The sequence below is a fragment of the Sinocyclocheilus anshuiensis genome, unplaced genomic scaffold (genome assembly GCF_001515605.1).
Source record: "Sinocyclocheilus anshuiensis isolate Anshui unplaced genomic scaffold, SAMN03320099.WGS_v1.1 scaffold928, whole genome shotgun sequence".
Classification (NCBI taxonomy): Eukaryota; Metazoa; Chordata; class Actinopteri; order Cypriniformes; family Cyprinidae; genus Sinocyclocheilus; species Sinocyclocheilus anshuiensis.
In genome coordinates, this window is record NW_015552531.1 from 257,162 (window position 1) to 270,957 (window position 13,796).

A 13,796-nucleotide genomic window follows, 5' to 3' on the forward strand; every position below is an offset into this window, starting at 1 on the left:
TCGTGTAAGCAACTACCCTTAAATTCAGGAAGCAATGAACAATGCGAAAGATAACGTTCCTCCAAGCGCTAGGTATGTGAACTACTCGGGTCTTGTTTTCCTTTGAAATATTCACACAGCTTTCCCTGATTAATCATTGACTACTCGTATTACAGTGTGCCATAATAATCTAGTGGGGATTTCAGACGTTGGCATGAAAACTCTTGTTTGAAGACTCAAGTTTGAAAATGTGTATCAGGTTATGTAGCTGCTGGGAACAGGAACTGCCTCACACTTTGCCATCTAGCTTCTTGAGATCAAGTTTGGCCATGTGACATGACCTGTCATACTCTTGAGTAGGTTCACATAAAAACATCTCAGCTTTTTTCCAGTTTCTCTGTCAAAGCACGAACGATAACAGGTTATTCCAGTCAGCAGGATAATCTCAATTCGGCCTGCAGGCTAACTCTGCCTGTGTTCTCTTAAAGAGTTAGCAATTCACCCTTCTGTCACAGTCACTAAAAAATCTTTGAGAAGCAAAAACAGAACAAACTTCTTAAAGACTCTTCAAAGGAAGTTAACAAACACTGGATCAAATCAGAGGTTTTTGTAGATGCACCAGAGAAATAGACAAAGTTCGTTTCAAGTTCTTCAGAGTTCATTTGTTCTGTTTTGTATTTTGTGATTTCAGTAAAAAAGACACACCCAGAGAAGTTTATAGCTCAGACAGTTGCTCTTTTATACCTCAATAAGATTCGATATAAGTCCTCAGTTATGTCTCATTTCAGTATGTAATTAACACAGCATTAGGTGCAAGGTATACGTTTATCGGTTTGTCACTGGAAATCAAACTTGTGACCTCAGCATTGCTATAGCACAATATTCTACCACTTAAGAAAAATATACAATTTAAAAAATAATAATAATAAATAAGTAAATATTTATAATAAGTTCGCACACTGTCAAAAGTCTATTGTAAAATAGTTATAAAAAATGTTTATTTTAAACAAGATTAACAAGACAAAAAAAATACATTTACTTCAATTTTTGTAAAAACTTATTTTTGGCTTTCTGTTTCACAATTTGAGTTGAATTACTGAAATAAATTAACTTCTCCACGACCTTCTAATTTATTGAGATGCACCTGTAGTATCTCAGTACTACTTTTTATGTCATAATTATGACTGTCATAATTGTTTCATTCTTATGTGGTGGAAATGGGCTTTTGTAGAGTTATAATTTTTACAGCAGATTTCTTTCACAAAAAACATTTGATATAAATATACATTTTATATAAAACAATTAATAAAATATTTTTAATTACGCTGAGATAAATGTGCATGAAAACATTAAATTAAAATTACATTAATAAAATGACTGTGGATAGCATGGCTCAGGTACCGTCAGCTAAGTTTAGTGCTAATTTTCTACCACTAAATATCACATTTTATAAAACATTTAAATATATACAATACAATTAATAAAAATTAAAATATAATCCATACAATTTTTTTTTTTTTTTATAATACTGTTGAAATATCGTAAATATATATTAAGAAAATCCATGTTGATAGTTCAGCTGCTCTATGACAGATTTAGTGAGAAATGTTCATATTGTTCATATGAAATCCCTGAGTTTTTGAGATTGAGATCCCTTACAAAGAGACAAATGTGAGATTGATTTTTCTTTCCTATAGGCAGTGCTGGAGAACAGTGACATCTTTCACAAAAAAAAAAAGTATTTTGTAGCCAAGAAATCACATAATCAAAACGGTTCCAAAACACAGCATCAAAAGAAACATGATTACAGCTTACACTGACTCACATACTCATCATACCTGAAAGAAGATAGTAGTATCATTTTGGAAACTGGCATGCAGAGTGGTTACAAAACAATAAGAGAAAAGAAAAGAGGACATAAATGTGGGTGTATTACAAAGATCGTCTGTTTAAAAAGTTTTTCCCTGAGAATAATAGTAGTGTCTGTAAAACATCACCAGAAACTGATTATTGTCCCCACACTCCCAATTAGAGAAAAAAGCCAAAGGTGCAATAATAGTCTCACAGGTGGGAAAAACAGTGAGAACCGCATTCCGCCGTGCTTATCTGCTCCCCCCGGCGTTTCCCATGCGCTAACAGTGACAGATAGCTTCCCTCAAATACTCCCTTCCAGCTCGTGTTTCATTTAACCACCACACCGCTAGCTTTTTAGGAAATTCCCTGCGCTGCCAGCAGCAAAGAAACTGCCAAAGAAGTCGCAATTCCCAGACAGGAGTTAGAACATTTTCCCAGTAGTGTTGTATTTTAACAGTCACAAGTTATATCTAAACATGATGATATGCTTTGAGAAAAGATTTTATTTAACATGTGCTCTCCATCTAATATTATATCTGTCCCTGAAAGCTCTGTCAGGCCAAAAATGATATATATTATTAATTTCCCACATCCATCCTATTAGTAATTTTCTTATTCTTTTCTTTTCTTCTTTTTTTTTTTTTGGAAAAGTAAATATAATGCTTTTTTTTTTGACTCATTACCGTGATTTTTTTTCCAAAAATCTTTCTATAATATACAATAATTTATTTTTTATTTTTTTGCAAAAGTAAATATACTACGTTTTATTTCACTAATTTGACTCATCTTTGTATATTGTAACCCCGTACATTTAATTTCAGTATTTGTGCATATGTAAATCAAGCAGTTTCAGTGTTTAATTTAAGAAGGTCTGTTAATTTAAGAAAGCTATCAAACCAATGGTAAATATTTCTATTGTGCATTTTAAGTGTTTATGCAAATAAACTACAATAAACTTTAGAGTTAATGTTATACCTGTTTATAAAATCCAGTTGCGCTGCATAAATCATTTTGACATTAACTAAACATTTATAATAAATACAGAAAATTCAGTTACAGCATGCTTGCACAGAGCCATGTGGTTGTTTGCCAGCAAAGCAGGAACAAGTTTCTGCTCACCGTTTAGGTACTCCAGCTAAAAGCGGGCCACGAATGATCTGTATAGGATGGGAATGTGGCCGTTCTGCTGGTACGAGGGGGTGTTGAAGTCCAGAAAGTAAATATACTGCTTTTTTATTTGACTCATTACCGTGATTTTTTTTCCAAAAATCTTTCTATAATATACAATAATTTATTTTTTATTTTTTTGCAAAAGTAAATATACTACGTTTTATTTCACTAATTTGACTCATCTTTGTATATTGTAACCCCGTACATTTAATTTCAGTATTTGTGCATATGTAAATCAAGCAGTTTCAGTGTTTAATTTAAGAAGGTCTGTTAATTTAAGAAAGCTATCAAACCAATGGTAAATATTTCTATTGTGCATTTTAAGTGTTTATGCAAATAAACTACAATAAACTTTAGAGTTAATGTTATACCTGTTTATAAAATCCAGTTGCGCTGCATAAATCATTTTGACATTAACTAAACATTTATAATAAATACAGAAAATTCAGTTACAGCATGCTTGCACAGAGCCATGTGGTTGTTTGCCAGCAAAGCAGGAACAAGTTTCTGCTCACCGTTTAGGTACTCCAGCTAAAAGCGGGCCACGAATGATCTGTATAGGATGGGAATGTGGCCGTTCTGCTGGTACGAGGGGGTGTTGAAGTCCAGAGCCTGAAGCACAGGGTAGACCAGGGCCTGAACTTTGAATTTAATATGAGTGCTACTGCCCAAAGCCATCTGTGAGAAGAGAAACAAACAAATGTGATTATCTTTAATGAGGAATACCTTTAATAACGTACTAAGGCACACTAGTAAACAAAACATATAATTTTGTATTTGTTGATATTTGGTTCCTTTTTTTGTCATATATATATAAATATGTAATTATAATTATAATAAACATATATAAAACAATAATTATGTTTTAAAATTTAAAAAGTTTATTAAACCTATTCTTTAAAAAAAAAAAAACTTTTCACAATAATTTCCCCATTCATGTTCATAATGATGACAATATAATTTGATGGAATTGTAAAATTATGAAATGTACTGACAGTATGGACATTTTAAGATTTTGTACTATTTTGCTTCCATAATGTGTCTTCTTTCAGACTAGTCGAAAGAAAACATAAAAAGTACACATTTTAGTGTTTATTTTATTATACTTTATCCATTTGCGTCTATAGATTTCAATTGCAATACATAAAAGGCTTTTTTTCTCAAAATGTTTTTTTTTTCTCCTGAGCTGAGCCTGAAATCTCTATTTCAGTAGCACTTACACCAGTTTTATTCCTTTTTTTATTGTGAAGGTTTTTACAGAGGGGTTTGTTCATATATATTATTCACCATATTCAAAGAGAAATCCAAAATCCCTTTAAAAAACAACAACAACTCTGAAATGTCAACAAAATTAAACAGTTCTGAACCTGGCTTTATCCAATGTTCAGATTTCCGTTTTGGAGATGTATGCAAATTAGAGTATATTTAATTAGATAATGCATCATTTGCATATTTAAGCATAACATTTACAAAAAGAACTTGAAATACAAAACAACTATCTTAATATACTTTTATTAATCATTTGGGAAGTATGGTGACATCTATTAGTTACAGTCTTTACGCTATCCACCCATGATATCTTGCCTTAATGGGATTAATGGGAATGTAATTATGACAATTTGATGCTTGGATTTCTCACACCTGTTGCGCCACAGCGGCGGCCACGGCGGCCAGTGCACTGTCACCTGACACAGCCACTCTTTTCGGGTCTATGAAGTACCGACCCAACACCTCGGCTGTCAGAATACGTTTCGAGGCCTGAAAAACATCATTATACTGATCTGGAAAACGTGCATCCGGTGCCAGCCTGTACCTGAACAATCAATTAAAGGGGTCATATGATGCTGTTTTAAAGATCATTATTTTGTGTATTTGGTGTAACAGAATATGTTGACATGCTTTAATGTTCAAAAAACACATTATTTTTCAAATACTGTACATTATTGTAGGTCCTCTAAGAGTTAATGTTATACCTGTTTATAAAATCCAGTTGCGCTGCATAAATCATTTTGACATTAACTAAACATTTATAATAAATACAGAAAATTCAGTTACAGCATGCTTGCACAGAGCCATGTGGTTGTTTGCCAGCAAAGCAGGAACAAGTTTCTGCTCACCGTTTAGGTACTCCAGCTAAAAGCGGGCCACGAATGATCTGTATAGGATGGGAATGTGGCCGTTCTGCTGGTACGAGGGGGTGTTGAAGTCCAGAGCCTGAAGCACAGGGTAGACCAGGGCCTGAACTTTGAATTTAATATGAGTGCTACTGCCCAAAGCCATCTGTGAGAAGAGAAACAAACAAATGTGATTATCTTTAATGAGGAATACCTTTAATAACGTACTAAGGCACACTAGTAAACAAAACATATAATTTTGTATTTGTTGATATTTGGTTCCTTTTTTTGTCATATATATATAAATATGTAATTATAATTATAATAAACATATATAAAACAATAATTATGTTTTAAAATTTAAAAAGTTTATTAAACCTATTCTTTAAAAAAAAAAAACTTTTCACAATAATTTCCCCACTCATAATGTTCATAATGATGACAATATAATTTGATGGAATTGTAAAATTATGAAATGTACTGACAGTATGGACATTTTAAGATTTTGTACTATTTTGCTTCCATAATGTGTCTTCTTTCAGACTAGTCGAAAGAAAACATAAAAAGTACACATTTTAGTGTTTATTTTATTATACTTTATCCATTTGCGTCTATAGATTTCAATTGCAATACATAAAAGGCTTTTTTTCTCAAAATGTTTTTTTTTTCTCCTGAGCTGAGCCTGAAATCTCCATTTCAGTAGCACTTACACCAGTTTTATTCCTTTTTTTATTGTGAAGGTTTTTACAGAGGGGTTTGTTCATATATATTATTCACCATATTCAAAGAGAAATCCAAAATCCCTTTAAAAAACAACAACAACAACTCTGAAATGTCAACAAAATTAAACAGTTCTGAACCTGGCTTTATCCAATGTTCAGATTTCCGTTTTGGAGATGTATGCAAATTAGAGTATATTTAATTAGATAATGCATCATTTGCATATTTAAGCATAACATTTACAAAAAGAACTTGAAATACAAAACAACTATCTTAATATACTTTTATTAATCATTTGGGAAGTATGGTGACATCTATTAGTTACAGTCTTTACGCTATCCACCCGTGATATCTTGCCTTAATGGGAAACATATATTTGTAATTATGACAATTTGATGCTTGGATTTCTCACACCTGTTGCGCCACAGCGGCGGCCAGGTTTCCTCCTGCACTGTCACCTGACACAGCCACTCTTTTCGGGTCTATGAAGTACCGACCCAACACCTCGGCTGTCAGAATACGTTTCGAGGCCTGAAAAACATCATTATACTGATCTGGAAAACGTGCATCCGGTGCCAGCCTGTACCTGAACAATCAATTAAAGGGGTCATATGATGCTGTTTTAAAGATCATTATTTTGTGTATTTGGTGTAACAGAATATGTTGACAAATGAAGTCTGGTAAATAACTCCTATAATGATACAAAGACCATATGCAAGATCCAGAAAATTGCTTACTCTACAGATATTACGACTGCCCCCAGCTCTTCAGCCATAGTCATGCACTGAAGGTAATGTGGTTCAATCTCTTTAAAAACAGAGAGCAATTCAAGAGGTTAATATCACTAAAAACTGTCGTGAAGACAAGTTCAAATAATATCTCAAAAGTGTTTCCTTGCTCAACCACATGAGGGCGCCTCGAGACTGCTGAGCAAATCTCTCTCTCCCTCTGTCTACAACTTCTAATGCATGCAACGAAATCCTTCATTTGCATGAAATCATATGCAATTTAATATATAAAACAATTAACTCTCATCTACTTGTACTGCCGACTGTCCATCCTCCTCCATGGAAATAGACAAGTCCTCTTTTCAAGCTGTGCTCCTGCCCTGCAGCAGCTGACTCAAACACTCGTGCTTCCACTCCCCCAAAACACGCCTCTGTGACTCTTGACGGTTGTGCTGGACTCGATCCTTTTTACATCCGCCCAAGCCGAACAGTATTTTACCAAACCGAATGGGGAAGTCAGTCCAAGGTCATGAGCTACAAAACTCTAAACAAAAAAAAGTCGTGTTTCTGTCAGCAGATCTCTTTAATAAATCCATAAGTCGTGACACTTCGGTGCAAGTTTATATATTAATTTAAAAGCATTTATAAATAAATATTTGAATGCAAAATCTTACCAACTTCATCATGCCACGGATCAATGCATCCACATACATGAGTTTCCATGGCTCTGATATAGTGCTGGGCAGAGGCAGATAAATATAATAAGCGGTTGCTACTGACAGTAAAACCGTCCCGATCAAAATGGACCGCATTATTAATTATATTAAAGGAGCATTAAAATGAACTGCAGCACAAAACGTCAGTATGCATGACACTTCACCTCATTTCACATAGTAGAAATTATGAAATCACAGGAGTTATTTTATGTTAAAAGTCCTCGTCCACCTGAAGTGATTGTTTTCCTTTGACTGCAGTTTTGATTAGTGATTTTATTTGTTAATTGCTTTACTTTTATTGCCTCCCATTTTTTTTTAGATCAGTTACTCCTATAAGTGCACATAACTAATAGTAAATGATTTTATGTCTTTGTGTTACATCTTATGTCTGTTGTTGTTAAATAACACAAAACTTCAAATTTAAATTGACTATATTAATTTTTTTACTTATTTTTTTTTTTAAATAAACGACACGGTAATTAAATGTTAACTACTTTCCTCTGCTGGATTCAGCATAGAGACAGAGACTTCTATTTTGAAATTATATTCATACTCCGTTGTACATACATACCGTCACATTGAATTTACGTCAGATATCAGTGTGCACGATCAACTATGAATGAATATGTTAGCGCTTGGTTGGGGGGGGGGAATAAATATACAGTATTTATCCTTTTCATTATAAATTTCAGTCACGCTATTTTACACTTAAAAAAAGAATAAGTGTCACGAATCCAGTCCATGGACTTTCATCCAATGAACACAAGAGGTCGCTCTCTCACCATATTGACACTCACTCCACATAGACTGTCACACATCACTATGGACTACATCTCCCATGCTCCACTGCACTGATTGCGCACTCACCTGCATCCAATAACTCACACTATATAACACTCACTCTGATCCTGCTTTAGTCGCAGAGTATTGTTTTAGCGCTTATCGCTCATCCTGTGATGAAGTCGCAGCTGATCTCCCTGAGTCCAGTCAAGTCACAGTTCATCTTCATGAGTCCAGTCAAGTCACAGTCGATCTTCCTGTGTCCAGTCAAGTCACGGTCGATCTTCATGAGTCAAGTCAAGTCACAGCTGATCTTCCCGAGTCCAGTCAAGTCACAGCTGATCTTCCCGAGTCCAGTCAAGTCACAGTTGATCTTCATACTGAGTCAAGTCAAGTCACGGTTGATCTTCATCCTGAGTCAAGTCAAGTCACAGCTGCTCATTATGAGTCCAGTCACGTCTCAACTGATCGTCCAGAGTCTCGTCACATCCTGTCTGTTGCACCCAGATCTTCAAGGTCAGTCCTTCGGTATCCCAGTCTGGTATCCAGTGTGAGGGATGCACCGCTGGTGTCTGCATACGCAGCTGGTATCCCCAAACCCACTCACTCTAGCCCTCCTGTCCCTGAACTGATTGCCCTGACTGAAGCGCTTCCCTTGATGGGGATCGCTCTATGGTGTGTTTGGGCTGCACACACCACCACAGAACCTCCCGAGGTGGAGACGCTCGCTTCAGCTCCTTGCGTGGTGGTGGCGCCCAGCGATGCACTCTCAGCCTGTCGTGTTGCGGTCGAAGAGACCATTACTAACTTCTCCCTGTTTCCTGAAGTTACTGCTGTATAACCTCCAGAGGTGGCGGCAACCGCTGCAGAACCTCCAGAGGTGTCAGTGGTATCCATTTACGAACTCTCTGCCTGCCCAGCCACGGCCAAGGAGGCCGTTTATGATTTTTCCATCTGCTCCTCCGTGGTGGTCTGCTGTCTGGCCCTGGTGGTCTTCGGCTCTGCCCTGGTGGGCTTCTGTCCCGTCTGCTCTGCCCTGGTGGGCTTCTGTCCCGTCTGCTCCGTCGTGGTGGGCTTCTGTCCCGTCTGCTCAATCAGCCATGGAGGCTGATTGTAATCTGTCTGTCCATCTAGATGCTGATTTTGAACTCTCTGTCTTGTCAGTTTCTGTCAGTCAGTCTGATCATGAACTGGCAGTTTGTCTTAGATCAACCTATGAATCTGTTTTTGAATTGTTTGTCTGTCCCATTTTCCCCAGTGAGTCTGTTGAACCATCTGTCTGTCCAGTTCAAAACAAGGAACCTGTTAGTTGCCCCATTAGTCCAGTTTTGAGCCCAGAAACCATAAATGCATTCCATGTTTGTCCCGTTAACCCTGTCACTGCCATAGAGACAATTCATGAACTATCTGCTTGTTCTGTTCCCCCAAATGTGTCTGAATTGTCTGTCTTGCCAGTCCTAGTTTGGGAGTTCGTTTATGAACTGTCTGATTGTCTAGTTTCAGTCAGTAAGCCTGGTTTTGAACTATCTGCCCACTCAGTTGTCACCAGAGAAAATATTGAGGAACTTCTTGTGTCCCCTGCCTCGGTCCTTGAGACAGTATATGCTCTCTCTGTTTCTTGTGTCTCAGTTTTCCCTAGGTCCCAGTCTTTACAAGGGGTTTATGCTCTGTCCGCTCCGCTGTGGTGGTTTTCTGCTCCGCCTGTTCCGTCTGCTACTCCGTGCCGGCCTGGTGGTCTTCTCCTCCTCCGTGGTGGTCTTCTGCTCCGTCTGCTTCGGCCTGGAGGTCTCCTGTCCTGCTCTGGTGGTCTTCTGCTCCGCCGTGGGGATCTTCGGACCCGTCTGCTCAGCTGTGGTGGTCCTCAGCTCCACCTGCTCTGCCGGTTTCACCCTGGTTCTCTGCTCTGCCTACACTGCCTCAGTCCCCGGTCTCTCCACTTCCACGTGGACCTGGCCCTCCGTCCCTCCCCGTTCCGCCTCCACTCCACCACCCTCCTGGATTATGAGTTAGGAGCATCTGGAAGCCGCTCCTTGGGGGGGGGGGCTATGTCACGAATCCAGTCCATGGACTTTCATCCAATGAACACAAGAGGTCGCTCTCTCACCATATTGACACTCACTCCACATAGACTGTCACACATCACTATGGACTACATCTCCCATGCTCCACTGCACTGATACGCACTCACCTGCATCCAATAACTTACACTATATAACACTCACTCTGATCCTGCTCTAGTCGCCGAGTATTGTTTTAGCGCTTATCGCTCATCGTGTGATAGCTACTTTACGGAGCCATTCTAAATTCCTTAATCTAGTACTGCCTTGTTCTTAGTCTGTTTACCCGTGTCTTGATCCTTGCCTGTTATCTCGTTTTGTCTGATCTCTGCCTGCCCTGAAGTTTATAGCCTGTTTTGGAATTACCCTTTGCCTTGCTGTTTCGGACTGTGTTTGCACCTCGCCTGGACTCTAGCTCGTCTTGTGGATTCCCCATTTGCCTCGCCCTCAGGATTACATTCACAGTCGACTGACTCACGCCTTCCTTTGGATACTCTTTTGTTTTGCCCTCTATATACCTGTTTGCCATTGTCTGACCCATGCCTGTTTTATGACCACGTCTCTGTCTTCTATTAAAGCTTTGCAAATGGATCCGCACGTCTCGTCGGCTCCGTTACAATAAGTAGGCAATACTTCTGATTTGTCTCTTCGCTTTCATGATTCCTGATTTTGAAATATCATACATATTCATATATAATATAACAACAAATATTACATATAACATCGATTTACACCGCATGTTGATGACACAATGGAATCTGATGGAAGTGTGAAATTATGAAATGTAACAGTCCCAAACAAAGTACAGTATGGCCTGAGGATCTGGAACTTGCAAAGAGAAAATCGTTTTGTGGACGAAGTACTTTTTTTTTTTTATGGTAAACCTTGAGTTTTACACAAATTGTTTCAAATACACACTTGTATGTTGAATGAAATGTATGATTATTGCAATTCGTTTATTTTACGTTTATATTTAACCATTTCACAGATGCTGTTCCACAGATTCTACCCTGAAAATCAGAGATACCAGTGCAAATAATTTTTTTCCCAAGGAAATTAATGCATGCATTCAGAATGTATCACTCAGTAAGAAAGGAGTCCATTCTTGAGGCATGGTGGTGCACATCTGTGCAGAAGTCACGCCTAGATGCAGCTGCACAAATCTAGGGCAGAGAGCACAATTGCATGCTTGTGTGTGTGCATACATAAAAAATGTACACTGCTGCATGTTTCGAGTGTGAGAGACATGAACTGTCTTGTCTTCCCATCTGCTCACAGAACATTTGAGAAACAAGAGAAATGAAAACTATTGCAATTAGTGTCCTGTTTTACTTTTTTTTGTATGGGCCTGCTTTGACACACTTGTTATTTATATATTCGTATTTGTAGATTAATGAAAAAAAGACAATCTAACTGGTCATTTTTAATACTTTTATAAATACTATCTATATATATTAATTTATAATCATCAGCATTACTTAATGCTTTGACACATATTTATAGAAAGATTACATTCTAAATGTAAATTTTTTATACTTAATAAATTATTTAATAATTTATTTATTTAATACATATATTTTTTCCTTTCTTTTTACATTTTTTTTTTAAATATAAATTGCCTTTTTTCACTCTCTGCAGATTTTTATAATCATCAGTATTACTTAATTAACAGCATAAAATAATTAGTTTCAGTAGCTTTGGGCCTGATCAATGTGCTTTTCTCCCCATTCATAATCTATTGCACTGACATGTTGCATAGCATTTCAAGTCTAAAAACCATTAGTAAATGTTTTGAAATCAAAATATATTTAACAAAACCAAAAAAACAAAACAAAAAAACCCTGGCTCTGCTAGAGGTTCTCCTTCAGCCAGCGGGTGTAGTTCCTAAAACTTCGAAACCCTACAGAAAAGCGAGCCATGAGCGGACGGTGCAGGATGGGAATGTGGCCGTTCTGCTGATACGAGGGAGTGTTGAAGTCCAAGGCCTGAAGTGCGGGGTAGAGAAGGGCCTGAACTTTAAATTTAATAGGATCACTACTGTCCAAAGCCATCTGTGAGGAGAGAGACAAAAAAATTGATTTTGTGTTATTTTTCCTTAGTAATGAAAACACAGCCTACACCTTGAAAAAAATCTGCTGATTTGCAAGAAAAAAGTCCTAATATTACCTAATTTGATGATGATGAGTTAAAATATCATCACATACAGTTTTTTCACAAAACAAAAATTAAGCTTTAATGCACTTACGAAAATAACAAAAAAGTCAAAAATTCAAAAAAGTAAAACTAACTTCAAATGTATGATTTTATTTAATGTATAATTTAACAGACAACCAAAAAAAATTTGTTCAAATACTCTATTTAATGTTGAATAAATTTACATAAACACAAGCTTATAATTTTATTTAATTTTTTTCACAAAATCTGCAATTTTCTGTCACTGTTTGGATGAAGTAAAACACTTCTACACAGTCGTCTTTGCATTTTCTAGTCACTGGCCATAATTCTTACCTTTAAATCAGAATTAACCATAAAACGTCTTTAGAATCATTCATACATGTGAAAATCTGCTGAAAATTGAACAAAAAGTTAGGTATCCCATCTTTGTGCCAGTTTTTCTGGTGATTTTGGGATCTTCACCTTACAAATTGTTGTTGAAACCAAAAATGCTATGAAACAAATCATATTGTGTAAGAAAGTGCGATGTGCTAGAGCAAAACAGGCACTATTTTTGGAATCAGTACTTCAAAATAAGGCCGAAACAAGTATTGGATATCATTCAGCAAATATAATGCAGGATGGTGAAATTCATTTGCAGTAATTTCTCACACCTGTTGGGCCACAGCAGCAGCTAGATTGGCACCAGCGCTGTCACCTGACACAGCCACTCTTTTCGGGTCAAAGGAGTACAGACTCAACACCTCGGCTGTCAGGATGTGTTTTGATGCCTGAACGGCTTCGTTATACTGATCTGGGAAATGTGCCTCTGGGGCCAGCGTGTACCTGAACATACAAATTATACAAATGACAGCTGGTAATTAATGTAATTAAGGCCCTTAAGGATGTAGAAATAAAAATATACAGTCGAAAATTGCTTACTCAATTGATATTACAACTCCATCCAACTCTTCAGCCATAGACCAGCACTGAAGGTAATATGTTTGCATCTCTTTAAAGAAAAAAGGAACAAAAGTTACTATTACTAATAAATTACTAATAAAATATATTTTTAAAAAAGCATTTTCATTTACTTCCACTGCCGAGTGTACATCCACCTCCATGGAAATAGACCACACCTCTTTTCAAATGTGGCTCTTGGTCTGCTGCTGTGGACTCAAACACTTGTGCCTGCACTCCTCCAAAGGATGTTTCTGTGACCCTGATTGCTGGGCTGGACTGTGGGCCCTTTATTTCATCCCATGATGCAGCATACTTTACAATATCAAAAGGTCGACTCAGTCCAAGACCGTGAGCTAAAAAGCTCTATGGAAAAAAAAGACTACGAGTTAGAGCGGATCAGAGAGGGGGATTGTTAAACACTCTCTAAGAGTCAGAAAATCTCTTTAAGAAAATTCCTTTGTGGAATTCCTTTTGTTTCCTTTTTTTTTTTTTTTTATGCGTTACAAGCTCAAATTCCACATTTTTCATTTGTATTAAAGAGCTATTAGATTTATTAGATTT

At 36.9% G+C, this 13,796-nt stretch overlaps 1 protein-coding gene and 1 pseudogene across 2 annotated transcripts in view; both read right to left on the minus strand.

Annotated features, from left to right (window-relative positions):
• Positions 1 to 3,534: 3,534 nt before the first annotated feature.
• LOC107663601 (neutral cholesterol ester hydrolase 1-like) lies at positions 3,535 to 7,409 on the minus strand (annotated as a pseudogene).
• Positions 7,410 to 11,741: 4,332 nt separating this feature from the next.
• The window catches only part of LOC107663642 (neutral cholesterol ester hydrolase 1-like), a 3,077-nt gene continuing 1,022 nt past the window's right edge, over positions 11,742 to 13,796 (minus strand). The window contains exons 2-5 of one of the 2 annotated variants that reach the window (XM_016453882.1): positions 13,412 to 13,598; positions 13,215 to 13,284; positions 12,947 to 13,118; positions 11,742 to 12,169 (exon numbers count right to left, since the gene is read on the minus strand). In XM_016453882.1, coding sequence (XP_016309368.1) covers positions 11,969 to 12,169; positions 12,947 to 13,118; positions 13,215 to 13,284; positions 13,412 to 13,598 — 630 coding nt within the window. In that variant the 3' untranslated portion in view covers positions 11,742 to 11,968. Of the gene's footprint in view, positions 12,170 to 12,946; positions 13,119 to 13,214; positions 13,285 to 13,366; positions 13,599 to 13,796 lie in introns of both variants that reach the window. The other variant, XM_016453881.1, reaches the window with a different exon arrangement.